The sequence below is a fragment of the Eptesicus fuscus genome, chromosome 20, assembly GCF_027574615.1.
Source record: "Eptesicus fuscus isolate TK198812 chromosome 20, DD_ASM_mEF_20220401, whole genome shotgun sequence".
NCBI classification, from domain to species: Eukaryota; Metazoa; Chordata; class Mammalia; order Chiroptera; family Vespertilionidae; genus Eptesicus; species Eptesicus fuscus.
In genome coordinates this window covers 2028408-2055240 of record NC_072492.1, presented here as the reverse complement: position 1 = coordinate 2055240, position 26833 = coordinate 2028408, and the positions used below count along the sequence as shown (strand labels likewise).

Here is a 26833-nt window from a genome sequence, read left to right as displayed (position 1 = left end):
ACTGCAGAAGTGGGAGGCCAGGGCCTTTCAGCCCTGACAGCTAGAGCTGCCTGTGAGCCCAGGGCCTTTGTGCTGGGCTACGAGCAAAGGAGGGACAGGGGCCCAGAGAGTCATGTTCTGGGTCCCCAGTGGCAGAGGCTTGACCCCAGGCATCATAACCCCCAGGGCAGCGTGTCCATGGGCCCCTGGGGAGGAGGGTGCAGGTGTGTGCCCATATACCTGGGAGCAGCAGGGGCACCCGTGGACTGTGCTCAGGGAGGCAGGGACCTGGTCTCGGGGGCTACTGTGTTCAGACAATGTGATCCTCTTCCCCCCTCCACCCCCCGGGCCAGGGAGGAGTGCAGGACTTGAGGCTTGAGGGGTTAGTGATGGGAACCACGGGAGAAAGTAGTCATGCTCAGGACAGTGGGCTGAGGGGAGGCCTGACAGGCAGGGAAGGGTAGTGAGGGTCTCAGGGAGCAGGTTCCAGCCCTCAGCCACCCAGAGCAGTGTCCTCAGGGTCCCAACCCCAGCCAGAGCAGCCCCAGCCAGGGCAAGCGGTAGGGGGTGAGGGACAGGAGGGAAGCCTGGGCCAGGTGCCTGGGTGACTGGCTGTGGCACAAAAATGGGGCGTGGGCTGTTTGGCCAGGTTTAATGGGCTTTGTCGTCCTTGCCCTGGCAGCCTGCTTTCAGATGTGGTCCCCACACCTCCCATAACCAGGGTCCCAAGCCCCAGGGACGCTGTGCATTGCTGGGCCTGACCCCAGCCCACAGCAGCTCATTCCAGCTCCCTGCCTTAGGTGGCCTGCTCATCACGCAGGACCAGTCCTGGGGCAGGCCCCCTCACCTGCTTGTCCACACCAAGCTCTGGGAAGGCTCCTGAGGTTGGTGCCTTGGGGATTCCCAGCCTAGTACCCCAACTCTACTTCCACAGCTGGACAGCTGGCCGCCGCCATGGACTTCCCATCCCACCTGGGCAGCAGCTGAGGTAGGGCTGGACCAGGGTTACCAACAGGCCCTGGGGGCGGGCTGCCAAGGCTGTTCACTTGCTGTGTGACCTCAGGAAGAACGCTGTCCCTCTCTGGGCCGCATGCAATGTTCCAGGAACTCTTGGACTTGTTTCCTGAGCTTTTCCCAATTCGGGAGCCCACGCCTGGGGGCGTGGAGGGGGCGGGTCTGTGCTGTGGGCGGTGTGAACCAGTTTCCGGCCCCGCCCCCGGGCCGCACGTGACCTCAGGTGGTGGCGGGGTGGGCGGGGTGGCACTTAGTCACCCGCCTGCCGCCGCCGGTGCGCACCGCTGCGCCCTCTCGGCTTCCTCGCCGGCTGCGCCCGAGCTCTCCCGGTAAGCGAGGTCTGGCCCGCACCCCCGGCCCGGCCCTTCCTCCCGAGCGGACGCCAAGCCTGCTGGCCGCGCGGCCCCCGGCCTCCTCCGGGCAGGCCCCTCGGGTTGCCCGCCCCGGCGCCCGGGGTTCTTAAGACCCGTCCTTCCCGGAAGCCCCGGGCGTGCGGCGGCTCCGTCGGATTTCGGTCTCCTGCCTCCCCCGCCCCCGGGAAACTTTTGGGAGGTTCCCCCAGAAGTAGCCCAGGACTTCGGGCGGCTCCGAGACCTTCTGGGACGTGAGCCCCGTCCCCGACAGAGTCCGGGCCGGGCCCTGCCCCCGGTGCGGCCTGCGCCCAGCTGACCCGGCCGCCCGCCCTCTCTCCGCAGGCTCCTATGGGCAGAGGGCAGACCGCCCTGACGCCCCAGCGCCGTCCCTGCCCGCCCGCACTGAGGTCCCACCGTGCTGAGCTCTGCCTGCTGCCCCCTCGCCCCAGCAGCGGACCGGCGCCATGGCCTTCTCCCAGGTGCAGTGTCTGGACAACAGCCACGTCAACTGGCGCTCCAGCGAGTCCAAGCCCGAGTTCTTCTACAGCGAGGAGCAGCGCCTGGCGCTGGAGGCGCTGGTGGCCCAGGGCCCCGAGGCCTTCTACGAGGTGCTGAGTCGGGAGAACATCCGAGACTTCCTCTCGGAGCTGGAGCTGCGGCGCATCCTGGAGACCATCGAGGTGTACGACCCCGGCTCTCAGGACCCGCGGGACTCGGGCTGCCCCCCGGGGCCTGAGGACCATGGAGTGAGGGACCATGAGGAGGCCAGTGGGGCAGGGGGAGCCCTCCCTGAGGCGGAGCCCCCGCCCTCCCTGGAGTACTGGCCCCAGAAGTCAGACCGCTCCATCCCGCAGCTGGACCTGGGCTGGCCGGACACCATCGCCTACCGCGGCGTGACCCGGGCTAGTGTCTACATGCAGCCCCCCCTGGACGGGCAGGCCCACATCAAAGAGGTGGTGCGCAAGATGATCAGCCAGGCCCAGAAGGTGAGCAGCCACGGGTGGGAGACCAGCACCTCCCACCGGCGAACACTCCTCTCCTGGAGCGGAGAGGCCATGGTCCTGAGGGTCCCGGGCCGCCTGCCTCCGTGGGGCTTCTGGTTCTGTGCAGAGGGACAGGCGCCTGTGTGCTCTGGCAGGGAGCAGCAGTGGCTGCTGCTGTCATGGCCTTTGTGCGTTTGGGGGTGTTTCTGACTTCCAGAGGCCTGGCGAGCGCGTGGGGTGGGGGAGAAGTGTGTGCGTTCTCATGTCCCTGGGGACGGCTCTGACTCGGCCCTGAGAGGTGCGGCTCTCACGCACCATGAGCTCTCTGATGTTGCTTTTGTCGGGTGGGGGAATCGTCATGGAGACCGAGAAGTTGCCTGAGTCCGTCTGAGGCTGCCTGGAGGTCTGAGTTCAAATGTGCCTGTTTCCTGGGTGTGCTGGGCCAAGAGCCGGTCGCTCCACCTCTCTGAGCTTCTTCATGAGTCTTGCAATGGCAGCAGCCTTCAGCCGAGGATGTGAGAGGCGGGGGTGGCGTGGTCTTCGGGTGGGAGCGCTGAGTTCAGCTGAGGGTTGTCCACCCGGGTTGAATTTCTCCACTGGAAGGGACCTCTTGTCTGGACCTCCCCTTGCAGACCCCTGCCAGGCTGCGCAGTGGGTAGACACACTCAGTTGACACACTGACATATTCTGAGAAGAGCTTACCACTTGCAGAGACAGCCAGGCCATTGCTGGACAGCCATGACCTTGAACGGATGCTTCTCCCTGCCGAGTGGAAGTGCCTTTTGCACGGTTTCAAAGCACATCCTGACGTGACTGAGAAAGCCTGCCGTGCTAGCCGTGCTGAGAAGGACCCTGAGGCCAGGCCCTGGCTCAGTAGAGAGCAGTGAGCGATTGGGTTGTAGGCAGGTATTTCTCGTGGGATCTCACCCTTTCGCTGTTCCAGGCCCAGAGGGGGCAGCCAGTGGCACAAGACCTGACCCTTGCCTGTGGGGCCATCCCGGCTGCCAGTCAGGCCTGGGGAGCTCTTCTGCAAAGAACCCAGAGGTGGGTCAGGAGTTGAGGAGCAGCCGCAGCTTAGGCTCCCAGAGGCGGAGCGTCTGTCTCCGGCGGGGGCTGCTGGGGCCGACGGCCTGTGCCAGGGGCCGGCTCTCAGCCTGTCCAGGCAGCGCTGGGCTCGGGGCTCTGGTCTGCAAATGGAGGTGGCGAGGATAAAAGCCGCGTCTCTGGCTGTTGTGAGGATAGAATTGGGTGCCGGGCGTGAGGAAGAGTTGGAGGAAGAGGAGAAGGGGCCTGCAGTTTCCAGCCCAAATAACCGCCCCACGCCTGCTGACTTGAGGTCATGAAACCCAGTTCCCTGGAGGGCCTATTGGGACCTATTATCTAGCCTCCACCCCTTTATAAAATTGGGGGAACTGAGGCCAAGAAAACAACCTGCTCTGTCAGGGTTCTCCCTCTATCCCCTCCTCCCCATGGGAGTAAGAAGGAGGCAGACACTGGATCCCAGCTTGGCCTGGGAACAGCCAGCGTCTAATCTCCCCCAGACAGAAAGACAGACGGCCTGGCTCAGCGATGGGGCCAGATAGGGGCGCCTGGGGCTAGGCTGGGCACTCAGGGTGGCCTCCCCATGTCTCTATGGCCAGGGCTGAGACCCAGCCACTCCATTTAGTCCCGTGGGTCCTCCCATAACTTTGCTTGCTCCCCATAAAAGCCCCACAAGGTGATGGTGTCACCTGTCTCAGGTGACATAACCAGGAACAAGTCCATCTCGGGTTGAAACCCTGATCTGTTGGCCCCACAGTCATGCTCTCCTCCAGCCTCCGACAGGTAGGCATTGCCCTACTTTCATCCCCCTAAGAATGGGGCTCACTGCTGAGCCGGACGCCCTCTCACGCAGCAGGGAGCCTCGCGAGCCCAACAAGAGGGATCTCAGAGGCAATAGAGGCCAAGCTCCTTGCCCTTCAGAGGGACAAGGGCGCAGAGAAGACGGGGTTGGTGCGCGCCCACAGCACCGTGGCACACCAAGCTGCTGGCCAGCCCGTCTGCTTCCCTGTCACGTCCATCCTGGCCCCCGAGGCTAGTGTGATGTGTACAAGCCATCTGTAAAAACAACAGCTGCTGTTTATCGAGCGCGAGGCACTTCTTGATCTCAGGTAGTGGATCTGACCCATTTTTCAGATGTAGAAACTGAGGCCTGGCTGGTTAGTGCCTCCAGGGTCACCTAGCTAGTTCTTGGGTGGAGGGTGGGGACCAGGCCCGTGTTGTCCTCAGACTCGAGGACCGGTCCCCTGCCCATCCTGCCTGGCGCTGGCAGGGCAGGGCGGAGCGCTCACCGAGCCTCCCGTTCCCCTGCCCCTGCTCTGGCTGCTTCCCAGCTCCCAGGGCTGGGCCGTGACACTGACGGATGCTGACAAATGCTGACCGAGCCCTTACCTGGCCGCCCGCCTGGGAGCTCTTCCTGCCGTCTCTGTTCCCATGAGTCACCTCTTTTCCCCTCACCCCGAATCCTCTCACCCCTGGTACCACTGCATGGAGAACACCCCCCTTCACAGGCCAAGAGTGGGGTTCCCACTGTCCAGCCACATGGCTGGAACACTGGACCCCTTCCCGCTGGGCACTGGGCTGGGGCTGCTGGCACTGAGTCAGGGAAACCCAGCCGGCCACCTCCTCCTCCTCCGCCTGAGCTGTCGTCAGCATGACAGGCAGACCGTGGGCAGCCTGGGAGACTGTTCCTGCCAGGGCTACCCCAGGTCCCCCCTTTCCCAAAGACTAGAATAGAACTAACAGGCCACAGTATACGAAGCTGAGTGCTGGGGTCCGGTCCCTGCTGGGCCCGGGCCCAAGCCCAAGCTTCTCTCTCAGCCCCAACCATCCCATCTGTAAAATGGGTTAGTCCTTGAAGACTGTTAATGTCCCTTCAGCACTGACACCTGCTGCCCTGTGGTTCTACACTCCTCTGGGGAGCCTGGGCCAGGCTGGGCCTCAGAGGACCCTGGCTGTGTCTGTGGTTCTGAGCGCTTGCTCTCTGACATCTCCCGGCCCCACTGGGCTCCAGCTTTCCAAGGTGGGAGGTCATCTCCTGCCCGGCCCCGCCCCCAGGGGCCAGGGATTGGTCTGGGGAAACTGCTCTGGGTTCAGCTGCATGCCAGGGGCCGGCGACTGCCTCTGAGAGAAGGGGAGAGGCTGGACTGGCAGGCGGGTGGTGTGCTACCCCCTCCCCCACCACATGGGACCAGAGCCCCTAGCAGGGCCCCCTTCACCAGCCTGACCGCCTGGGGGAGGCCCCAGGGGCAGGTGAGTCATACACACCTGAGGAAACTGAGGGGGAACGAGCGGCCAGGGCTAGCCTACATGCGATTTCACGCCAGCCAGGCAGGGCTCGGGAACAGAGACCCAGAGAAGTTAGGTTTCTTGCCGAGTGCCACCCAGCAGGAAGGGGCAGGAACCAGGTCGCACGATGCCTGGCCAAGCCCACATCTTTCCTCTCCGGCGCCGCCGTCACACACTGGAGTTCTGACTGATGGTTACCTCCAGGAGAATGAAAGCTCTTTAATGAGGCATTTATTAAACACCAGGTGTATGCCAGGTGCTATAATTCTCCCAGCAACTCCATGAACTAGGGATGCAGATGAGGAAACTGAGGCCTGGTAGGGCTGACCTCTCCATAGCTTGCCGGAGGTCACAGAGCTGACACTGAGGGGCTGGGTGCAGAACCCAGGTCGCAGGCTCGGACCCTTTCCCGGGAGCAGTGCAGCCTCACAGCTCCCCAGCACACTCGGGACCGGAAAAATACTACCTCAATCTCCCTGTCCCCACAGGCTCCCACACACGGCTCTCCGAGAGGGGCTGGCGAGGACAGGGTGACCGGGAGCCAAGGCCACGGCGGATCCCTGCGGACCAGAGGGCGAGCTCTCCCTGTCCCTGAGCTAGGCAGCACCCCAGAGGCCCCAGCAGCTATCCCAGGGGCACAGCAGGTCCAGGGAGCTGCCTCCTGGCAATTCCCAGCCCAGGGCCCAAGGCCCTCACCAGCAGGCGGGGAGCCCTATGATAACATAATCCCAGTGGCCTTTGCATCTTGAGAGTTTGGGGAGAGCCAGGAGGGCTCTGCCAGGAAGGAGGGCGGCCCCTGGGGTGCACACCTGGCTCTGGCGGCAGGCAGCCTCAGACCTGCAGGCAGCCTCAGACCTGCAGGCCCTGCCCTCCCTGGACCCCGGGAGGCGGGGCCTGTCATAGTCCTGTGCAGATGAGGATCTGGAGGCTCCGGGCAGGCCGGGGCCTGCCGCAGGTCGCGCCAGCCTCCTTGGCGTGGCCAGCCTGCTCTGGGCTCCACAGAACCCCACTCTCCCTGGTTTGACAGGCTCACCCTGAAGCCGAGGCTCCGCCCCTGGGCCAGCAGAGAGGGGCTGGTCCTCTCAGAGGCCCCTGGCTCACCTGCCCAGCTCAGCCACGTCCTTGCTGCATGACCTTGGGCCTCCGTTTCTTCATCTCGTACAATGGGATTGGGCACTTGTCTTGAGGCAGTAACAGTCGTGAGTGCCCGCAGGATGCCGAGTGCAGGGCACAGCCAGCAGGCCTGGCCTGGGAGGGCTGCGCCAACCTCCTTCGTGGGGTCCCAGTGACCCAGGCGCAGGCACCTTCCCAGGTTAAATGCAGTGGGAAGGCTCCACTGTCCTGCAGACCCGGCGCGAGCCCAGCGCTGCTGTTAGCCGTGCCCCGAGACGCCCCTCTGCCTCCGACCCCACTCCTGCCCCTTCAGGGCCATGGCGATGGCGGCGCCTGCCTGGGAGTTGTGGGATTTGATGGAAGAGGGTGTCAAGCACTTGGTGGGGTACCTGCATGGAGCTGGCATTCCCTCCCCGCCTTCCCGCTGCCTTTCCCCTCACCCCTCTCCTGAGAGCCCCCCCTCTGGGAGAAGGGCTGGGAAGTGGCGAGCTCCCCATCCTGCCGGAGTTCAAGCAGGGGCTTGGGGGGACGCAGCAGAGGGCGTGGCTCGCCGGCGGCCTTGGGCAGGTCTTTTCTGGGCCAGTCTTCTGGGGGCCCGGGATGCTCACTGGGACTCTGGGGAAGCTAAGCTTTTAAAGGCTTTTGAATTTATGATTCTGAGATTTTCCAGTTTGAAAATCCTCCGTTTATGCCAGTCACTGACGACGGTGGGCGGTCTGTTGGGCTGGATCCTGCACCCGCAGGCGGGAAGCCTGGAGGACTGTGGGCCCCTGGGGCTGGTGGAAGTGGGAGCAGCCTGTCCTGTCCGGCCCGGCCCGCCCCCCCCCGCCCCCCCCCCCCCCGCCCCGGCACAGCCTGGTCACCTGGTGGCCTTTCCCGGCTCTGCCAGCGCAGTCCTGAGCCTGGTGAGGAGCTGGTGTGTCTGGGGGAAGGCTGGGGCCTCGGGGCAGGCCTCCTAGTCAGAGGGCTCTGGGCCGGACCAGGATGTGCTTCTTGACCTCATCCTGCCTCGGCCCTTTGGTGCTCAGAAGGCCTGAGCCTCCTTTAATTGTTCCCAGTGAGGCTGCTTCTTACTCTTCCAGCCACGGGGAAGGTGCCCGAGCTGGTACATGGAGGGGTGAGGCCCCGAGGCATTGCCTCTGGGCGGTGCTCAAGGTCAGGGGTTTATTTTAGGACCCACGGTGGCTCTGGGAGGCGGTGGGTGGAGTCACAACTGGAATCCACACAGGACCCCCTCTGAGAAGCCGACAGTGACTCCCCTGCCCCTCTGGTCGGGTACCAGTGTCAGGCGGCCTGGCCGGGCTCAGCATTTGCTACCATCACAGACGTGCTGCCGGGGCGGTGGGACTGAACTCAGTGCCAGGCCTTTAGAGCCAGAGGATACGCAGACTGGTTTGGGGAGCACCAGGCGTGGGGGGCACTGCCCATGGGGGGCCAGGGGCTCCCAGGAAGCACCCTCAGTGGTTGGAGAACCTTCCTGGCCTCAGACAGCGTCTCATCTGTCCTGCTCGCGCCAGGGGAGGAGAGCAGGTCGCGCCCCGGTCTGCCCAGCCCCTGCTGGAGCCCCCGCGGGACAGCAGCAGATCCCAGGCGGGTGGCCCTCCGTCTGTACGAAGTGCCTGTCTGCTGGGAGCCGCTCAGCTCGGGCTGCACGTCTGAGAAGGTCCTCACTTCACCTTTGGTTTGGAAGCTGTTTCTGCGGCGTGGAATCTAGGCTGGCAGTTTCCCGTCCAGGGCCTGGGAGGTGTTGGTCCGGTGTCCTCTGGCTTGCATCAGTTCTGAGGAGAAACCTGCTCACCTTGTTCCTCATTGTGCAATGGCCTTGCCCCCTCCGGCTGTTTTTAAGATTGTCTCCTTGTCGCTGACTGTAAGTGATGTGGCTATGATATGCCTCGGTGTCGTCTTCTTTATGTCTCTTTGCTTGGAATTCATTGAAATTCCTAAACTCAGGAATGTGTAGTTCTCATCAATGTGGAAAGTTATGGCCATTATTTTTTAACGTCTTTCTGTCTCGCCCCCACCCTCTGCCTGGGCACCTCTGTGACTTTAGTTACGCCCACAGCTCACTGAAGCCCTGACCCCGTTTTTCCATCTCCTTCTCTGTGTCACTCTGGATAATTTTATTGACATGTCTTCAAGTTCACTGTCTTTTCTCTATAGTGTCTAATCTAGTAATCCCATCCCATGTATTTCTCACCTTAAATATTGAAGTGTTTCACCTCTTGAGGTTCAGTTTGATGTTTTTAAACTATCTTCCCTGTCTGTAAGTAACTTTTTAACATATAGAATACAGTTATCAGTGTTTTCATGTCCGTAGCTGCCAGTTCTAACATCTGTATCCGTTCTGGGGTAGTTTTGATAGATTTTTTTTTCTCACAAGGGTCATTGTTTTCCGGTTTAATTGTGTGTCTGGTAATTTCTTATTGGATAGCAATTTTATGCTGTGGAGGGCTGAAGTTTGACTTTTTTCCTTTAAGTATCTTGGAGCTTTGTTCTGGGGATGCAGTGAAGTTGCTTGGAAACAATTGGATGCTTTTTGAGGCTGGCTACTAAGCTGTGCTGGGTGGAACCGGTAGGCTTAGTCCAGGGTAGGAGTTGGATCACGCCTGGCCTCCTGCCTGGTTTTGTGAATAAGGGAGCACAGACAGACACGTTGGCTCTGTGCGTCCTCGGCTGCTTCCTGCTGGACCAGCAGAGCTGAGCGGTTGTCAGAGGCCATGTGACGTGTAGGGGCTGAAATACTTACTATCTGCCCTTTGCAGAGAAAGCCTCTGGGCTCATGAGCCCACTCCTTAGGCAGCAGGACCCTCAGGACCCGCAGGACCCGGCGGCTGCCCTGTCCCCTGTGTTAGAGGGGTCTGCACCCTGGCTGAGGGGGTGTGAACAGTCCCTGGTCCGTGTGAATTGGCAGGGGACGATTCCCGCCTGTCCACCCAGGAGGGGCCGTGGGTCTGGAGGAATAGTGTCAGGTTGCTATGACGAGGAGGAGGCAGGAAGTGGCTGTGCACTGGCAGCGTTCACTGCACCTCCAGCCGCCGCAGGGTGGCCTGTCCTCACCTTATGCAGGAACCAAGGCACTTACTTGCCGGAGGTCGCGTATCTTCCCAGGAGGACAGTCTGGAACCCATGCTGCCGCCCAGGAAGGGACAGGGAGTCGGGAGTCCTGCAGGGATGGCCTTGGCTGGCACATCAACCTTCCCCATTTTATAGATGAGGAGACTGAGACCAGAGAGGGACACGGCGCACCCAGAGCCATACCAGGGTCAAGCCCGGAGCTCCAGCCCTGGCCCTGCCCTGCCCTGCCCTTGCCCGGGCGCTCAGACGGCTGGTAGGGCCCGGGAGGAGGGGGCCATGCCATCAGTGCCAGCACAGGTGTCACAGACCTCAAGCCATGGCTATTGGGGTGGTGGCCACAGGTGGAGGGTCCCACCCTCCTCCTCCAGTAGCCACCTGGGTGGTGGAGCTGCCTGTGGTGGGGCACCGGGGCCTGGGCCCGGCACCATGTCCACCTCCTACTGGCCTGAGGTGAGACTGGGGCCCCTCCCCTCTCTGGGCCACGGTGTCAGCTTGTCTCTAGTGGAGGTGGATGTTCACCCATCCCAAGGGCATTGCGGGGACTGAAACTGTCAGCAGATTGATGGGGTCATTAGAGGGGACCTGAGAGCGCCCAGCCACGGGGAAAGCGGGGGATTCGGACCCGGGAGGCAGGAGGCAGCTCTGTTGGATGCGGCAGGGGAGAGGGAGGCACGGAGCTGCCGGAGGAGCACACTTTGGGGCTGGCACACAGTGCAGCCCCCCAGACGGGGGAGGGATTTGGGTACAAGATGCACTCAAGCCCAGCACCGATGCCAGGCCCTCCTCCCCAGTCCTGGCACAGCCCTCCTCCACCCCCCCCATACCCCCCCCCCCCCGACATCATCAGCCCCACCTGCTGCTCTCTGGGCTGGGAACCAGATGGTTTTCGTGGTGTTGGCCCTGCCTGCTCTGTGGCTGCATCTTTCCTGTTTTCCTGTCAGGAAGACGCAGGGACCCCGGGCTCCCTCCCTCCCCGGGCATTGGCCTGTGCCGTTAGTGCCCCAGCAGCTCCACGGCGCCACCGGGCCTCGGCTGTGGAGCACACATGTGCCTGCCGCCGCCCCCTCGGAGCCAGGCAGGTGGTCCGGTGCTCACGTGGACACAGCCAGTTCACAGGCGAGCTTCGGAGCCGGGCCCAGGCCGCCTGCCCCTCGCGCCGTGCGGTCTCCATAGACCTCAGGCAGCGGCGTCTCCAGCCTCCAGCCTCCCCTCTGTCTTGGCGGCTTTGGCCTGGCCTCGCCCAGGGCCTCGTGGGGCTGGGGCTGGGGCTACAGGAGCAGCCGGCGTTCCCCTCAGGCAGGGCCGGCAGCTTTGTGCTCAAGCCTTGGTGTGGGAGCTGGAGAGACCGAGAGCCAGGCCGACACGCCACTGGTGGATGGCAGGCAGGGCGCGGGAGGGGCTGGGCTTGTCCCTGGCTACCCTCATTCCTGCAACCCGAGCCCTGAGCTCCCGTTCTCGGTTGACAATAGCTCCCGGAGGGCCCTAGTCCATGCCCAAGCGGGGCCCAGCCAGGGGCTCTGCCCTCGGTGAGCTCACACTGTCGCAGGCAGTCTGGGCCTCCCAGATAGAGAACCAGGCAAGGGGATGAACCCCTTTGTGCCTCAGTTTCCTCATCTGTAAGATGGGTATTGCTGCGGCCCGCGCCCTGAGGCTGTGAGTACTGAACAGGCAGTGGTTGCCAAGGGCAAATCAACCCTTGGCACAAGGTCTGGAAGTAGCTGTGCTCCCTCGGGCAGAAGGGCTGGTGTGGGGGGACCCTGGGTGCTAGCTGAGTCTCTTGCCCCAGCTTTCCCATGTGCAGGACTCGGGGCTGCCAGAGCCCAGGGGCTGACTGAGCAACTGCGGGGCCTCTGGGGAGCACCGGCGGCCCCCTCGCCTCCCCAGCTTCAGTGGCGCCTGTTACCAGCCCTCCTGGAGTCAGTGACGGGACCAGCTCTGGACTCAGACAGTGGTGTCTCCCTGAGGACCGCGGGCCCGGGCCTCGGGCACGGGAGCCCTGCCGGGCTCAGCTACACTGGACCCGCGGTGCCGATGCGAAAGCTGGACCTTTCGCAGACCGAGGAGAAAAGCTCCGGGATCGTGTCTGTGGAGGGCAGGGGAGCCCCAGAGGAGCTTCGAGCCTGCGGGGCCCCCCGGTATGCTCCCCGGAGTGTGCAGACTCACGCCAGCGGCCCCGGCGGCTGCCCTGTCCCGTGTCCACAGCCGGCGAGGCTCCCTGGCAGGCCGGCGGGGGCCCAGCCTGCGTGCTCCGTGACCCGGCACGCCCCGCCTCTCTGGGGAAGGCTCCTCCAGGAGGGGCTCACACCGGGGACAGGCGGTGGCGCTAGCCTGGAGCGCGGCGGGGCCAGCCGTGTGGCCTGTCCGATGTGCTCCCCTTGCTCCCAGCGGGGTAGGGAAGGGGGATGGGAGACTGAGGCCGGCGCCGGGTGGGCACTGAGCCCCACCAGGCTTGTCCACACCACCCTGTCCTTTCCCTGCGCCTCTCTCTCCTCAGGCTTGGGCGTGTCACTGACCACGTTGGACTGTGGCTAGGCTGGGGTGGGGAGGTGCACCTTGACCTCTGGGGCTCTGCCCTGAGCCAGGTCCAGGAAGGCGGAGGTCAGCTGTGTGGGCAGAGGTCGTCAGAGGACAGGAAGAGTCCCTGTGCTGGTGTGGACGGCGAGGGTGCCTGCCAAACCTCACCCCCCTAGGCCGCGGGGCCACCTGGGTGAGCCTGTGCCAGCTGCTGCCCTGCCTCCTGGCGGTTGACACCTGGGGTTCATCTCAGCACCTGGGGTGGCAGGTGGAGGGCAGTGGCGTGACCTGCAGCCCCGGATCAGACTGAAACAGGCCCGGGAGCCCTGGCGACCGCAGGGAGGGAGGCCTCCGGACGCAGCTCCTCTCTGACTGCAGGGCCTCTGGGCGCTGACCCCGCTCGCTCCTTGTGCAGCACACCTCCCCCCCCCACCCCCACCCCCACCCGGTCACTGAGCTCAGGGCCTCGTGTTAGGGAGGCAGCAGGCATGCTGGACTTCTCTCCTCCCCGCGGTCTCGGAGTCCAGTCTGTGCCACCGATTGAGATCCTGAGCCTAGAATTTCGGGGCAGCTCGTCACGTCCCAGTCCCAGTCCTGAGGTGTGGGGAGCGGAGCTGGAGTGGCGCCTGGAGAGGTGGCAGGCAGGGAGGGCTGTTTGTCCACCGTCGTCCTGCCTGACAGCCGTCTCCTTCCCCAGGTGGTCGCCGTTGTCATGGACATGTTCACCGACGTGGACATCTTTAAGGACCTGCTGGACGCCGGCTTCAAAAGGAAGGTGGCCGTGTACATCATCCTGGACGAGAGCAACGTCAAGTACTTCCTGCACATGTGCGAGCGGGCCCACATGCACCTGGGCCACCTCAAGGTGAGCTGGCTGGTCGCGAGTGACCGACGCGTCGCTCAGCAAACACTGCACCTGCTTTCTGTGCCGGCGGGGAGTTCGGTAACCCTGAGCCTCCTGCAGGGCTCCCCTGGCCTCTGCTGCACGCCCGAGGGACAGGGCGCTGACTACCTCCAACAGTCAGAGACACGGCAGACGCTGATGAAGGGCCTGCTGGCCAGGTGCCAGAGCCACACAGGTGCCCCCTCTCGTGGTTTTTCTTAGTAGCCCGTGCCATGCTGGTGACCTGTGTGCTTACACGCCTCCGGTGGCGCGTGCTCAGACCCTGGCCCCAGCAGCTCACGCCTCATCTGGAGAGCTGACTCCCAGAAGGCTTCCCGAGTGTAAGCCAAGATCTGCCGCTGTAACGTCCACCCACAGGTGTTAGGATCTGGCTCTGACAGGAGGCTCCCTGGGCCGAGGTCCGGGAAGGCCTCCTTGGTAGCTGCGGAGTTAGAGTGGATTTGAGGAAGGAGAGCAGCGTGGAAAGGGCCTTAGAGCGGGACGCCATGGGGCAGAGAAGAGGGGTGGTGGTGGGCCTGGGTTCTCAGCGCTGCTTGCTGTGTGTCCGTGGGCACATTACCTCCCCTCTGGGCCCAGGATTGCATTGGCCCGACGGAGCGGGGTGTGGGCCAGTGTGGCTGGCCTCTTCCGCACGGACACCTGGCATTTGGTAGTCTGCGTGGGGGTAGAGGGAGCCCTCCTTTCACCCTGACACCACTTGGCACCTACTGTGTGCAGCACACTCCCCAGAGAGTACAAATCAGCCCAGTTGGTCCTTTTACAGATGAGGAAATGGAGGCACTTGCCTGGGTGTCACTCATGGCTAGAAAGTTAGGGGAGGTGGGGGGAAGCACCAGAACCCTTGGCTGAGAACAGCCTCGACGGGTGCGATCTGAACAAAACCCCAGGAGAAGGGGAGACGCCGGGCTGGGTAACGAAGGCTGGGCACCTGTGCCTGTAATTTGTCGGCACCTGTCAAGTGTGCCCCCGACCCACTGAGCCTTTCAAGTGGCTGTGCGCTCTCCCCGTGGCGAGGCTCCAGCTGCTGAGACATTGTTATGTGGGCTCTTTAGTGGGGTGACCCCAAGCCCCACGCTCACTCGCCACACTGCCCGCCGTGTAATTAGCACTGAGGGTCGGGTCCGGGGCAGACAGCTCACACTGGAGAGTCCAGGGCGTGGAGAGGCGTCTCTGAGAGGCGCTGTAGAGGCCCTGGCCCTGTGGCCAGCGGATCAGAGACCCTCAGGGCTCGCTGCCCCGCCCCGCCCCCGACAGGCCCCCCCGCGCCGGGCCCCCCGCGCCAGTGGGTGCTCTACACAGCCGCCTCCCCCAGCCCGTGCATTCCCAGGTGTGGGTGAGGCGGAGCCTTCATCCGTGCTGAGCAGGCACCCAGGCTTGGGGCTGGCTGCTCCAGAGGCCTCGCCCCATCCAGTGCCCACACTCTTCTCAGCAGGGAAACCCCTCACTCTGGTCTCCTCGGAGCATCTGAAGTGCCTGAGCTCCCAGCAGTGGGAGGCCAGTGGGGCTGGGCTGAGAACATGCCCACAGGGTGCACAGCTCCCACCCCTGCCCTGTCCTTCGCTCCCCATTGCAGTGGGGGCCTTAGGATCCGCTGCAGCCCCACAGCCTTGTGGGACCTGGAGTGCGTGAGCCGGAGGGGCCTCGAGGCCGTCTATACTAGACTCCCACAAGACAGATGGGAAAACTGAGGCCTGTATTCCTGCAAGATGGGCTGAACCTAAAAGCCAGTGGTGAGAACTCGGCCTGGACAGGAGGGAGCACAGATCCCTGGTGCCCACATCCCTGATGGAGGCTGCCCCTGCCAGAGCGGCCTCCTTGGGATGCGGTTCCACCTCCCTGAGCCTCCAGCCCTCACGACTGTGGTGACGCCTCATAGAGTTGTTCGAGGATGAAATCAGAGCTGTAAAGTGCTCTGTGAGCCGGGGGGAGGGGGGCGGGCTGTGCAGGACTGGCAGTCACAGGACATCGTAACCACAGGCTTCCTCCCCACCCTGCTTGAAGATGAAGCTACAGCTGGGGCACAGGAGAGGCAGCTCGCACTGGGTTCTGGGCCTGCCTCGCCCCCCGCCACTGCCTGGCCCTCGGGAAGGTGGCAGGGTCTGCAGGGTACTGTGCTCAGAGCTGGGTGCCTTCATGGGAAGGAATGGGGGACCTTGGCCTCTGAGCCACCCCCTCTACAGCCTGGGCGGGCGGCTAGAGGCTCCGTGGGCCCAGCCCTGGCCAAGTGTCACCTTGTCTAGGGCTTGCCCACACGGCCCACCTCCCTGCCCGCGGGCTGGCTGGGCCCGGACCTGTCTTGGGAGTACATCCTTTGCCGGTAATCCTGGGCTCGCCCTCGGCCGCCGCCGTCCTCGGCCGGCTGTGCTGCGACCTGCCCCCAGATCCTCCAGGCCCAGGGTGCAGGAGGCACGTGGAGGGTCATCCTTGTGACCACGGCCCTGTCGGGTGCCAGTCTAGGGGAACCAGGCCTGCGCCCCAGCCCTGCCACCTGCACGGAAACCTTGGACAGAGACACTGGCTCTCTCTGACGTCAGCCTCACTATCTGAACAATGGGAGCACGGTCACATGCTGGGCAGGGCCGCTGTGAAGAGAGAGGGGAAGGAGGCCCTGTCGGGCTGGACGCTCGCTCTGCCTTTGGGTGGGGACAGGCACAGCTCCTCCCAGGACATCGCAGCTCAGGTCTGAGGGCCAAGGGGCTTCCCCACGGCTAAGCCGTCGTGGGCTGGGGCCACCTCATGTGCCTGCTCCAGGCAGCGCTCCCCAGCCTCCTGCCTCCTGAGCTTTGAGCTCCACCAGCGCATTCTGGGAACGGCTGCTCTCCTGGTTTCCAGGTGCCGAGGGAGGACGCACGGTAGCACCTCCCCACCAACGAGGTTCTCAGCCTTCCCCTGGCCCTGGCCCCTGACGGCCCGCCCGGTGGAGAGTGTGGGAATGACGCCCCAGATACAAACGGGCAGCAGGCCTTCAGAAGAAGACCCGGCGCTCGCCCTCCCAGGGCCTGGCCACGTGGCCAAACCTCTTTTGGGGGTGAGACTGGGTGCCAAGGGATGGCCCAGAGCGAGTGGGAGCCAGGCTGGGCCTCGAGGCTCAGAGCTCGGGACAGGTGGGCTGTGGGATGCCTGGCTGATCTGAAAAGCTGGTCGGCTTTGTGCAGTCAGACTGGAAAAACCAGTAGCCTCCCGGGCAAAGGCTGGACCCATTTCTGAAGAACAAAGAAGTCCCAGCCACGGAGGCTGTGGGAGGGTGCTGGGTCGGATGTGCAGCGCAGGTCCCACTGGTGCGGCTCCCTCCCTCCCGCCTCGCTTCCCGGCCCCTGGCCCGGTCTGTCATGGGTTCAGGGTGTGTCATGGATTCGGTGCTTCTCAGCGAGGGGTTTGCCTGGCGAGGGGCACTGGCAGTGCCCGGACATCATTGATGGTCACGGCCGGAGCACTGCTGGCGCCTGGTGTAGAGGCATGGCGTTGTTCAGTGCCCTGCGATGCACAGACGGCCCCACGACAGGGAATCCCCTTGCCCGAGTGTCCGCCGCTGAGCTGAGCAGCCGGCGAGGGGAGGAGCTGGGCTGGCCAGGCACTGCTCGCTCCCCATCCCCAACCGTGGTGCACAAAGGTGCTTCCATCCCAGGTCAGACAGCCAGGGGAGGCCAGGGTGTGCCCCCCCGCACCCTTGCAGAGTGAAACAGACCCTTAGAAGAGAGCCGAGGCCCAGCTGGGGTGGCTCAGTGGCTGAGTGTGGCCCGTGAACTGGGAGGTCACGGTCAGGGTACGTGTCCAGGTTTTGGGCTCTATCCCCAGTAGGGGGTGTGCAAGAGGCAGCTGATGTTTTTGTCTCCCCATGCCTCTCCCTTCCTTTCTCTAAAAGTCAATAACATATAATTTAAAAAAGAACCGAGTGGACGCTGGCCAGGCACCCAGCACGTGGGACACGCCCTCCGTCTCTGCTCCGCACAGCTGGCCTGATTGCTGCCAGGGCCAGGCCCGGTCACAGCGCTCCCTTCAGAGTGTGGGCGGAAGTCACCACGGGCCAGCTGGAGGCTGTCCTCAATCCAGGGGTGGGTGCCCACTGGGGCGCTGTGGCGGGTCATCCTGGCCGTCATGGACAGCTGACAGTCTTGGCTTCCCGGAACCCCCGTCCATGTCATTCCCGACACTTTCTGGTCCTTTGTGTGGGTCCCCCACCTGTCCCCGCCCCCTCCGCTCAGTGGAAGGGATCACACCCTTGCACGCACAGTCACAGCCTACCTGTCACCTTGCACGTGTGGGGCACCCACTGAGCGCCAGGCACGAGTCCAAGGACTTGCCCGGGGCACCCGCTCAGGCCAGCCCAGTGGCCATTCTTCCAAGTGGCCCCCTGGCCTCCCCCTGGCCGCTGTGTCCTCGGCAGGGGTGTCATGGCTCAGAGACAATGCAGCTTTGTGGGAGCCTCCGCTGCTTCCCCAAGCCCTGACTCCTGAGACATTACCTCATGTGGGCCAGGCCCCATGGGGTGGGCCCGCCCAGGAAGCAGGCCTGGAGCTGATAGGAGGCGGGCCGGGGGAGTGGCAGCTGCCACGAGGCCCTCCCTCGCCTGTCACTGAGCCCCAGGCTAATGGGCCTTAGATTCGAGGCCTGTCCCCAGCATGCAGGCAGGGAAACCAAGGCCCAGAGAGGGCCAGAGACCTGATTAGGGTCACACAGCAAATCTGGTGCCTCTCGCACAGAGCCGAGCCACTCAGAGATGCAGGTGCTGAGCTGAGCCCTCCATCCGCACCAGGTGGGGTGGGTGGGGCAGACACTGTGAGGGGCATCGAGGCAGTGGCTGGCCTTCCTGGGAGGAGGGGCTGAGGCCCTGGCGCACGGAGTGCGGGGCCCGGAGCCCACAGGAGCCGTGGAGCTGTCTGTGGTTGGGCACAGGAGCCCGGAGCCCACAGGAGCCGTGGAGCTGTCTGTGGTTGGGCACAGGTGACAAGGAAGGCCTTGTACCGCCTCCAGGATCTTTGCTCCCGATTTCTGGTCCTGAGCGTGCCCTGTGTTGGGTACAAAGTCACGAGCACTAATTGTCCTGGGCTGCGGCCAGCTTCCGGCTGAGCTGGCTGCCTGCGACCGGCGGCCTGGGGCAGAGGAGCTGGCCCTGGGCACAGAGACTTATCTGCCGTCTGGGTTGGGCCCAACAAGACAACTGTTCGTGCCCTGGCCAGGTGGGGTCCCTGGGGACCTGCCCTCCACCCAAGCAGAGGGGTCTGAGACGTGTCACCCCCAGAGGCCGTGGGCGGAGCGGAGGGCAAACTCCAGTCTCAGAGCCATCCCTTCTCTGTCCCCTTGCCCGGACGCAGGCCCGCCTTCCCCGCCCACAGCCCCTCCTTGCCCTCTGCCTCCGGCTCTCCGTTCGTGCCATGCGGCCTCTGCTGGGTGCCAGCTAAGTCCTCGTGTGTCTTAAACAGACTTGTCACCAGCCCGTGCTCCTGTCTGCAGTGGCAGCCCTGCCCTGCCCTGCCCTTCTCCCCGCCCTTCACACGCCAGCCTGCAGCCCCTCACAGCTCGAGTTCTGCCCTGCCCTGTGGGGTCCTCGTCACAGTCTGCTCTGTCTGCAGCTGGGACCTCGGCGGGGGATGGTGAGCGCGAGAACGGGTGGGCAGTCACCGAGCTGAGGCCAGTGCATGGGTGAGGGCGACAGGAGTCGCAGAAGGTGTGACAGCCCAGCACCCACAGCTGGCACGGAGCCCCGCGGGAGGCACCCGCCTCGCGGGCCACACAGACCTGCCTGGGCGGGTGTTGGACTCACCAGGGCTTGTGTGAACTGGGAAATTCCCACCTGACCACAGGCCTCCTGAGTGGATGCTCCGGGGCCCCAGGCCGGTGTCTCCAACACGCCACCCTGGCGGTGCTTGCCCAGAGGAGCCCAGGTCTCCTTCCGGGCGCCCCCAGCCCTTCCCTCAACTCTAGTTTTCAGCCGGGCTCATCCTGCCCTCCTGGGCCTGCCAGGCCCACCACTGGCTTTTCACAGCTGCCCCCTCAGAGAGAGCTGCCTCCTCGGGGAGGGCGTGCAGTGCCCCAGGGTCTGAGACACGTCACACCCAGACCCAGAGGCCGTGGGCGGAGCCACAGACTCCATGGGGAGAGGCCACAGGCCACACAGACTCCGCGGGGAGAGGGAGGCCACAGGCCGCACAGACTCCGCGGGGAGAGGGAGGCCACAGGCCGCACGGACTCCGCGGGGAGAGGGAGGCCACAGGCCGCACGGACTCCGCGGGGAGAGGGAGGCCACAGGCCGCACGGACTCCGCGGGGAGAGGGAGGCCACAGGCCGCACGGACTCCGCGGGGAGAGGCCACAGGCTGCAAGGACTCCGCGGGGAGAGGCCACAGGCCGCACGGACTCCGCGGGGAGAGGGAGGCCACAGGCCGCACAGACTCCGCGGGGAGAGGCCACAGGCCGCACAGACTCCGCAGGGAGAGGGAGGCCACAGGCCGCACGGACTCCGCAGGGAGAGGGAGGCCACAGGCCGCACGGACTCCGCGGGGAGAGGCCACAGGCCGCACAGACTCTGCGAGGAGAGGCCACAGGCCGCACAGACTCCACAGGGAGGCGCCTTCATGGCCAGAGTCCAGAGATGGGCAGGAGTGGCCCGGCTGTGGACTTCGGCAGGAGGCACTGCTCGTGACTCCTGGGGACCCCTCTCCTCTGTCTGAGTCTCCCCTCCCCTCCCCTCCCACGGTCTCTCAGGGCCTCTGGCTTGCTCCTGAGCCAGACAGTGCCGCCGTGAGGAGGGGACTGAACCATGTGAGAGACCCAGGGAGAGGCCGCCCGCCGCCCGTCCTGGGAAGGCCACAGCTCGGCCCGAGTGCCAGAGCCAGACCCCGTAGGGCAGGTCCCACCCGCCCCGCTGCCATGAGACCTTTCTGAAGTGCCCACATCCCTCCTCTCAAGACCCTGCCCCCACCTGAGCCTGAGCAGCATTCCCCACACGGGGCTGCAGGCCGCGTCCTGCCTGGGCGTGCTCTCCGACGCCTTCAGGCCGTGCCCCACCCTCCTCTCCAACTCACATCCCAGCTCTTCCCGCTGCAGTCCCACCCCAGCTCCTTCCCCAGGCTTCCCCGCCCACACCAGCTCCTTCCCCAGGCCTCAGCCTTCCCCACCCAGGCTCCCCCAGAGCCCCCGAAGCCCAGGCAGAGATTGCTGGGCCTCCCTCGGCGTGCTCAGCACTGTGGTCATATAATTCTGTCTTCTGTTTCTCCCCCTCCCCCCGCCCCCCAGAATCTCAGGGTACGGAGCAGCGGGGGAACAGAGTTCTTCACGAGGTCGGCCACCAAGTTCAAGGGCGCCCTGGCCCAGAAGTTCATGTTTGTGGATGGAGACCGGGCCGTCTGTGGCTCCTACAGGTGACTTCTGGCTTTCTCGGGTTGGGGAAGAGGTGGCTCTGGGTCCCACTAGTTCCTGCCCTTAATCCTGCCTTATGACACCTTGGTTATTCCGGTTCATTGGCCCCCAAACTGCTGAGGTGTGAGCTGGGCTGGGCCACGCCCGCACACCACCCAGCTCTCCAGAAAGGCAGCGGAGGGCTTTTGTCTGAGACTTGCTCCAGCCTAGAGGTGTCACCAGCCTGGAGGTGGGGTGTGTGGCCAAGATGGGACATCCCTGTGACCCCGCTCTGCAAGCCCCACCAGCAGGGGCAGCAGGGTGGCGCTGCCCACGGCCACTCAGAATGACACCAGGTGTCCAGGGCAGCTTTGGGCACCGGGAGCGGCCTTTGGGGAGCTGTAACCCCGGAGGAGGCAGCTGGGAGAGGGCTTGGTGGCAGTGACTTGAGCGAGGACCCAGGTCAGGTCTGGCCCCGAGGCTGTGCCCCGACCTCTGTCCCCTCACTTATCAATCCTACCCAGGGCCCCTTGGCCTGGGGGGTGCCCGGGGGCGCGGATGACCGTGTGGGGGCTCGGGCCTGGGGGAGCGGTCCCGTGCTGACCAGCAGCCGTCCCCTGTGTTGCAGCTTCACCTGGTCCGCCGCCCGAACGGACCGCAACGTGATCTCCGTGCTGTCGGGCCAAGTGGTGGAGACGTTCGACCGGCAGTTCCAGGAGCTGTACCTCACCTCGCACGGCGTCAGCCTCAAGGGCATCCCCATGGAGAAGGAGCCCGAGCCCGAGCCCATCGTGCTGCCCGCCGTGGTGCCCCTGGCGCCCTCCGGCACGGTGGCCAAGAAGCTCGTCAACCCTAAGTATGCGCTGGTCAAGGCTAAGAGCGCCGAGGAGATCGCCAAGGTCGCCTCGGAGAAGCAGGAGGTCAAGAGGCCGCCGGGGCTGCGCGGACCAGGGCTGGCCGAGCAGCCGGGGGACCTCCCGGAGCCGCCCCTGCCCGTCCACCCGGGGCTGCTCAACCTGGAGCGGGCCAACATGTTCGAATACCTGCCCACGTGGGTGGAGCCGGACCCAGAGCCGGGCAGCGACATCCTGGGCTACATCAACATCATCGACCCCAACATCTGGAACCCCCAGCCCAACCAGATCAACCGCATCAAGATCCGGGACACCTCCCAGGCGGGCGCCCAGCTGTGGAGGCAGAGCCAGGACGGCAGCCCCGCTCCGGAGCCCAGCACGTCCCGGGACGGTCTCCCAGCCAAGAACGGCCTCCCCCAGGGGGACCCCACGCCAGAGCCCCCGGTGCCCAAGCCCCGGACAGTCCCTGTGGCACACGTGCTTGCCCAGGATGGCGGCGATGCCGGCTGGGCCCCAGAGAGCCCAGAAGAGGAGGCGCTGCGGAACAGAACAGACCACGGGCTGCCCAGGACCCCAGCCCCAGGCCCTGCCCCACTCCGGCGGCAGCTGTCTGTGGCCCAGGGAGACCCTGGCGGCGAGTGTGTGGGGGTCCCCAACGGCCTGGACCAGGAGGACGAGGACGACGACGACGACTACGTGACCCTCAGTGACCAGGACAGCCTCTCGGGCAGCTCTGGCCTCGGCCGTGGCCCGCGGCGGCCCTCGGTGGCTTCCTCTTCTGTGTCGGATGAGTATTTCGAGGTGAGGGGGCACTCGACCCCTCTCCGGAGGCGCCACTCTGAGCAAGTAGCCAATGGGCTGGCCCAGCCCCCTCGCCGACAGCTGAGTGCCCCCCACATGACCCACGGGACCTTTGGGGAGCCCCTGTGCGGTTCACCGTGGGCCCAGGGTCGGGAGAGAGAAGAAGCGGGCACTCTGCGGAAGATGCAGGCCTTTCGCTCCATGGACAACGCACAGGTGGGTTAGGGTCTCTGCACCGGGGTCTCGGAGCCCCTTTCCCTGGGCCTGAGACCTGAGCGGCCCTCTGCTGGGCTCCCTGATGAATGGGGTAGGGAGTGGGCAGGAACCACCCAGGACCTGCACACGTGACAACGCTAGAGACCTTGGCCCCAGTCTCCCCTAAAGGCAGCCTCTGCAGCACTGGCTGATGGAACGAGTTTCACACCCACGTGTTACAGGAAGTCAATGGCAGTGGCAGAGGCATTCCTTTACATCCCAAGCACAGAGCCAGTGGTCCTCGAGGGCCTGTGTCAAGCCACCTCCGTGTGGATCCCTTCGATGGTGGCCCTGGGGACCAATCTCCTCCCCCCCCCCCCCCGCCCGCCCCAGGAAACAGCTCATATTCATCCTTTGCCAGTCTTCCTGGTAACCTCTGCAGCCCCGGCCCAGCCCTGGCGCCGGCCCTACCTGGGAACAGTGCACGGCTGATCATGCCTGGCATGATGATCAGGCCCATGGGCAGCATCTTGAGGTAGCTGGCCAGGATGGAGCCTGCTTTGGCGTGGTTCAAGTCCCGGGCAGACAGCGACCGCTGCACAATGACCTGGGGGCACATGGAGGCAGTGAGCCCCAGGGAGAGGCATGGGGTGCTATCCCTCTAGTGCCAGGCCCGCCCGAGACAACCAGCGCCCAAGCCTGATACCTGACGGCTCCCCCAGAAGCAGAGCTCATCCTGATTGGCCAAGCGACTGAGGCCAAGGTACTCATCCAGGGACTCGGTCTCCCCATTGGTTGAGCAGGGAAAGTGGATCCCGCCCAGCCTGCCACCCAGCCATTGGCAGGGCTGGAGAGGCCCTGGTAGGATGGTACCAGGGGACTCCCCCAGCTCCTGTACCCTCACAGGAGTGGCTGGCATGTTCACGCACGTGCCAGGAGCCTGGCAGCAACTGCTTTGTGTCGCTGGCCGAGATCGGCAGCTCTCAGACCTGTGGTTTGGGGAAGCTTCCAGTTCTAGATCTGCCCGAGGCATCGTCAGGTAGCCTCGGGCAGATCCTGGCTGAGCCTCCAGGTCTGCAGAATGGGAGGCGGGAGGGCTCATGGGAGCTGATGGCATGTGAGATCCCTCCCAACTCTGACATTACGATTCTACTTTTTTAAAAAAAACACTTTTTTAAAAAACAGCTTTATCAAGCTATGAATTCACCTACGGTTCAGCCACAAAGTGTACATTTCAGTGCTTTTCCGTATGTTCACAGCACTGTGCACCTGTAACTTTTAAATATATTTCCCTTTGCCGTCTGCGTTGTAAGTCACTGCCAGTGTGGGGAAGCAGGCTTATCGAGACTTCAGCCTTTTCAAGCACAGTCTCGTTTAGCGGACAGCGCCCAGCAGCTCCTTCCGTGCCTGCTCTCGATGGCACGGGGTGCCAGAGTGGCAGCCGGAGTGGCAAGGTGATGTCAGTCCCGCTTCACCAGCTTCTGGTGACTTGGGGACCTTCCTTGCCTCACGGTGAGCCTCAGTTTCCCTGTCTGGACAACGAGGAGGCTCTGCGGACCCTGCCCACTGGTGCCCTGTGATAACACGAGCCCTGGCACGGCGGCCGCATGTCACTGCTCGGCGCCTGCGGGTGGAGGCTGAGCTTGGGGCCTCCTGTGCTGTTGGTGGTTTGTTCTAATCACCAGAGCGGAGCCGTGCCTGTGGATGAGCTGGAGACGGTGAACAAAGTCTAAAGAAGGAAATGAGAAGTACCCTGGGTCCCCGCACACAGAGCTGCCACCTGGCATTGACCAGACTGAAGGGGCGTCCTGGCCTGGGACTGAGTGCAGTTCGCCCTCCAGGTGTCCTGTGGAGTCCACAGGTGCTAGCTAGTGTGGGTCACAGCAGAGCAGGCCCAGGAGGTCCCGACAGGTGGGACCCAGTGGACCCGTCCCTGCCTTGTGGGTGCTCTGGACCAAGGCCTGGCTGCCCCCTGCAGGCCCAGAGTAGGCAAGAGGAGGATGGCAGGTAAGGCTGAGGCCAGGCTGCGGGCCACCGATGCCGGTGGCGTCCCGCCTCAGCCCCCCCGGGTAGCCCTCTTTCCAGACGGGGGCCCGTTCAGCCCTGACCTCGAGGCCAGCCCTTGGCCTTCATGAGAAATCTCCTGAATGATATCGCCCAGACGTGCCAGCCCCGCGCCAGGCCTGTGCTGAGTGGGGAGGAAATAGAGGTGCCCGGGGTACAGGGGCACGGCTGGCTCAGCCGCACGCCCCCACGGCCAGCCTTCAGCCAGCCCTCACCCCCAGGCGTGTCCTCGGCCCTCCCAGGAGAGCCGGACAAAACCTGCTGTAAAAGCAGTGCTCCTCGGAGGCCCACGCTCAGGCGAGGCCGACGTGGGAATCGGGAAACAGGCCTGACCTCCCAGGGTTTCTCCCGACAGCGATGGCTTCCCGGGAGGGTCTGTCAGCAAACACAGCACCTGCTGCTGGGACGGGCAGCCCTGGCCCCAGGAGAAACCCCTCCCTGTGGGCGCAGCCCGATCCTGCCCTCGGGCCTCAGCGGTCCAGCCTGGGAATGGGGCTCACGGAACCTCCCCCACAGGAGAGGTGTCCCCATTGGCCCACGGTGACGCTGGGCTGGCCCTGGGGCCTGGCGCCTCACTCCTAGGATGGGGCCCCCTTGCTGGGGTGCAGTGGCACGGTGCTGGGGTGCAGTGGCACGGTCCGGGTCCGGGTCTGCCTGCTGAGGCGCGGCTGCCTCTCAACGCCTTTCCCCGCCGGGGCTGCCGGGGAAGCGGTGGCGGCGTCTGCTTCCACCCAGAGAGGGGCGGCGGCTGTGAGGGCACCTGGAGGCAGGCTCCGAGGGGCCCGCCCCTGCGCCCCACAACCTCGCTGGCAGCGCTTACAGGGGGCGGAGGCGGGGCAGGGACCGCGAGGAACCGCACTTGCCGCATCACAGCCACAAAAGGCGGTTATTCCCACAGGACACCTGGGAGCTGGGGCACAAAGCAAGGAAACCAGCTCCGGGCCACCAGCTGCGAGCGTGCGGCTGCCGCCGCCTGCAGAGCCCGCGGGAGGTGGGTGCTCCTCGGACGTCACCTGTCTTTTCTCTCCCTCCCAGGACCACCATCGTGGAGCCCCTGCCTCGGAGACCAGGGATAAAGACGGCTTCCCACGGCCATCGAGGACCCCAGGACCCCCGCCGTACTGCCCCGCTGCCAAGGGCGCCCAGAGCTCTACCAGGAAAGTGGGTTCCCACTACTGGCCGGCCAAGGGCAGCCTCGTGCCCCACACACTGCCAGACCCCGGGAGCCCGAGGCTGGCCACCAATGTGCGTCCCAGTCCCTTGGGGATCCCGTACTCCAAACTGTCCCAGTCGAAGCACCTGAAGGCCAGGCCGGGCGGCGGCCAGTGGGCCTCGTCCGATTCCAGACAGAGGGTGCAGACCCCTCGGGACCACAAGGACCCCTAGCCAGGCCGTGCCCGGCCTCCACCGAAGCCCAGGCGCGTGCGGGTGTTCCTGGGGCTGCACCACGGGCGGGCAGATGGGCCGCCGGACCCTGCAGCCCACCCTGGAAGGCAAGAAGGCCGCAGGCGACGATGTGACACCCACCTGGTCGGTGCACCAGTACCAGGTGGCCATGATGGTCAGCCCGAAGGTCATCCCGGTCCACGGGAGGTCCGCCGTGGAGGGGTCTCGGAACATGTGCATGGCATCCGCACGTGGCAGGTGGCAGGTCGTGTTGGCAACAGTCTTGGATGGTATGGCCTGGGCATAGGCTGCTGCCAGCTGCTCATACCCGCCGATCTGGTCGAAAGCTGGTCGGGTCGGGGCAGGACGGGACGGTTGGTGGCCGGTGGCCTGGCTCCCAGCCCCCCGCTGCCCTCACTTCACAGGGAACTTCCTGTGGGTCCAGCTGGCTTCCCCACTTCACCTTCCCAGCGTCGGCAGAGCACAGCGGGGGCGGGCTCTCTGCAGGGGGATCCCTACGGCTGTTTTCTATGTATTTAAATACCATTAAATGAGCACTTGGTCCTGTGGCCTCTGATGCTGGTTGGCCGTGGGCAAGGGCTTTAAACTCAATTCAGGGAAGCCAAAGTGCTTTTCCTTAGCACGTGAGGGCCTTCCGAGGAGTGTAGTGTTCAAGTCCTGCCCGGGGCTTCTGAAGCGGGCAGGGCGGAGAGTGGCTGGCAGTGACGCGGCCTGAGAAAGGAACCCGGTCCCGGGGGGACAGGGACCAGGGTGACAGGGACACAGGGCCGGCCAGCCGGGCCTCAAGCCCAGGACACATTCACCCCTCACTGTTCCTGTCCGCCTCAGGCTCAGCCCTTCGTGGCCCAGCCCTGGCCCCTGTGGCTCTGGCGTGTCTGCAGTCACTCCCCTCTGCACACTGGGCTCTGCACCCTGG

The 26833-nt window shown here is 64.6% G+C and overlaps 2 protein-coding genes across 4 annotated transcripts in view; one reads left to right on the top strand and one right to left on the bottom strand.

Annotated features, from left to right (window-relative positions):
- Window positions 1-26833, bottom strand: part of SLC5A10 (solute carrier family 5 member 10) — a 79240-nt gene that overhangs the window by 15173 nt on the left and 37234 nt on the right. For all 3 annotated transcript variants that reach the window (XM_054709206.1, XM_054709208.1, XM_054709207.1), the window contains 2 exons: window positions 26038-26243; window positions 22918-23053 (listed from right to left, as the gene is read on the bottom strand). In XM_054709206.1, coding sequence (XP_054565181.1) covers window positions 22918-23053; window positions 26038-26243 — 342 coding nt within the window. The remainder of the gene's footprint in view (window positions 1-22917; window positions 23054-26037; window positions 26244-26833) is intronic.
- On the top strand, window positions 1238-26508 carry FAM83G (family with sequence similarity 83 member G). The gene is made up of 6 exons (XM_028132188.2): window positions 1238-1322; window positions 1689-2332; window positions 13056-13223; window positions 20495-20619; window positions 21225-22467; window positions 25546-26508. The coding sequence occupies exons 2-6, from the start codon at window positions 1811-1813 to the stop codon at window positions 25894-25896; spliced, it is 2409 nt and encodes an 802-aa protein (XP_027987989.1). The 5' UTR covers window positions 1238-1322; window positions 1689-1810; the 3' UTR covers window positions 25897-26508.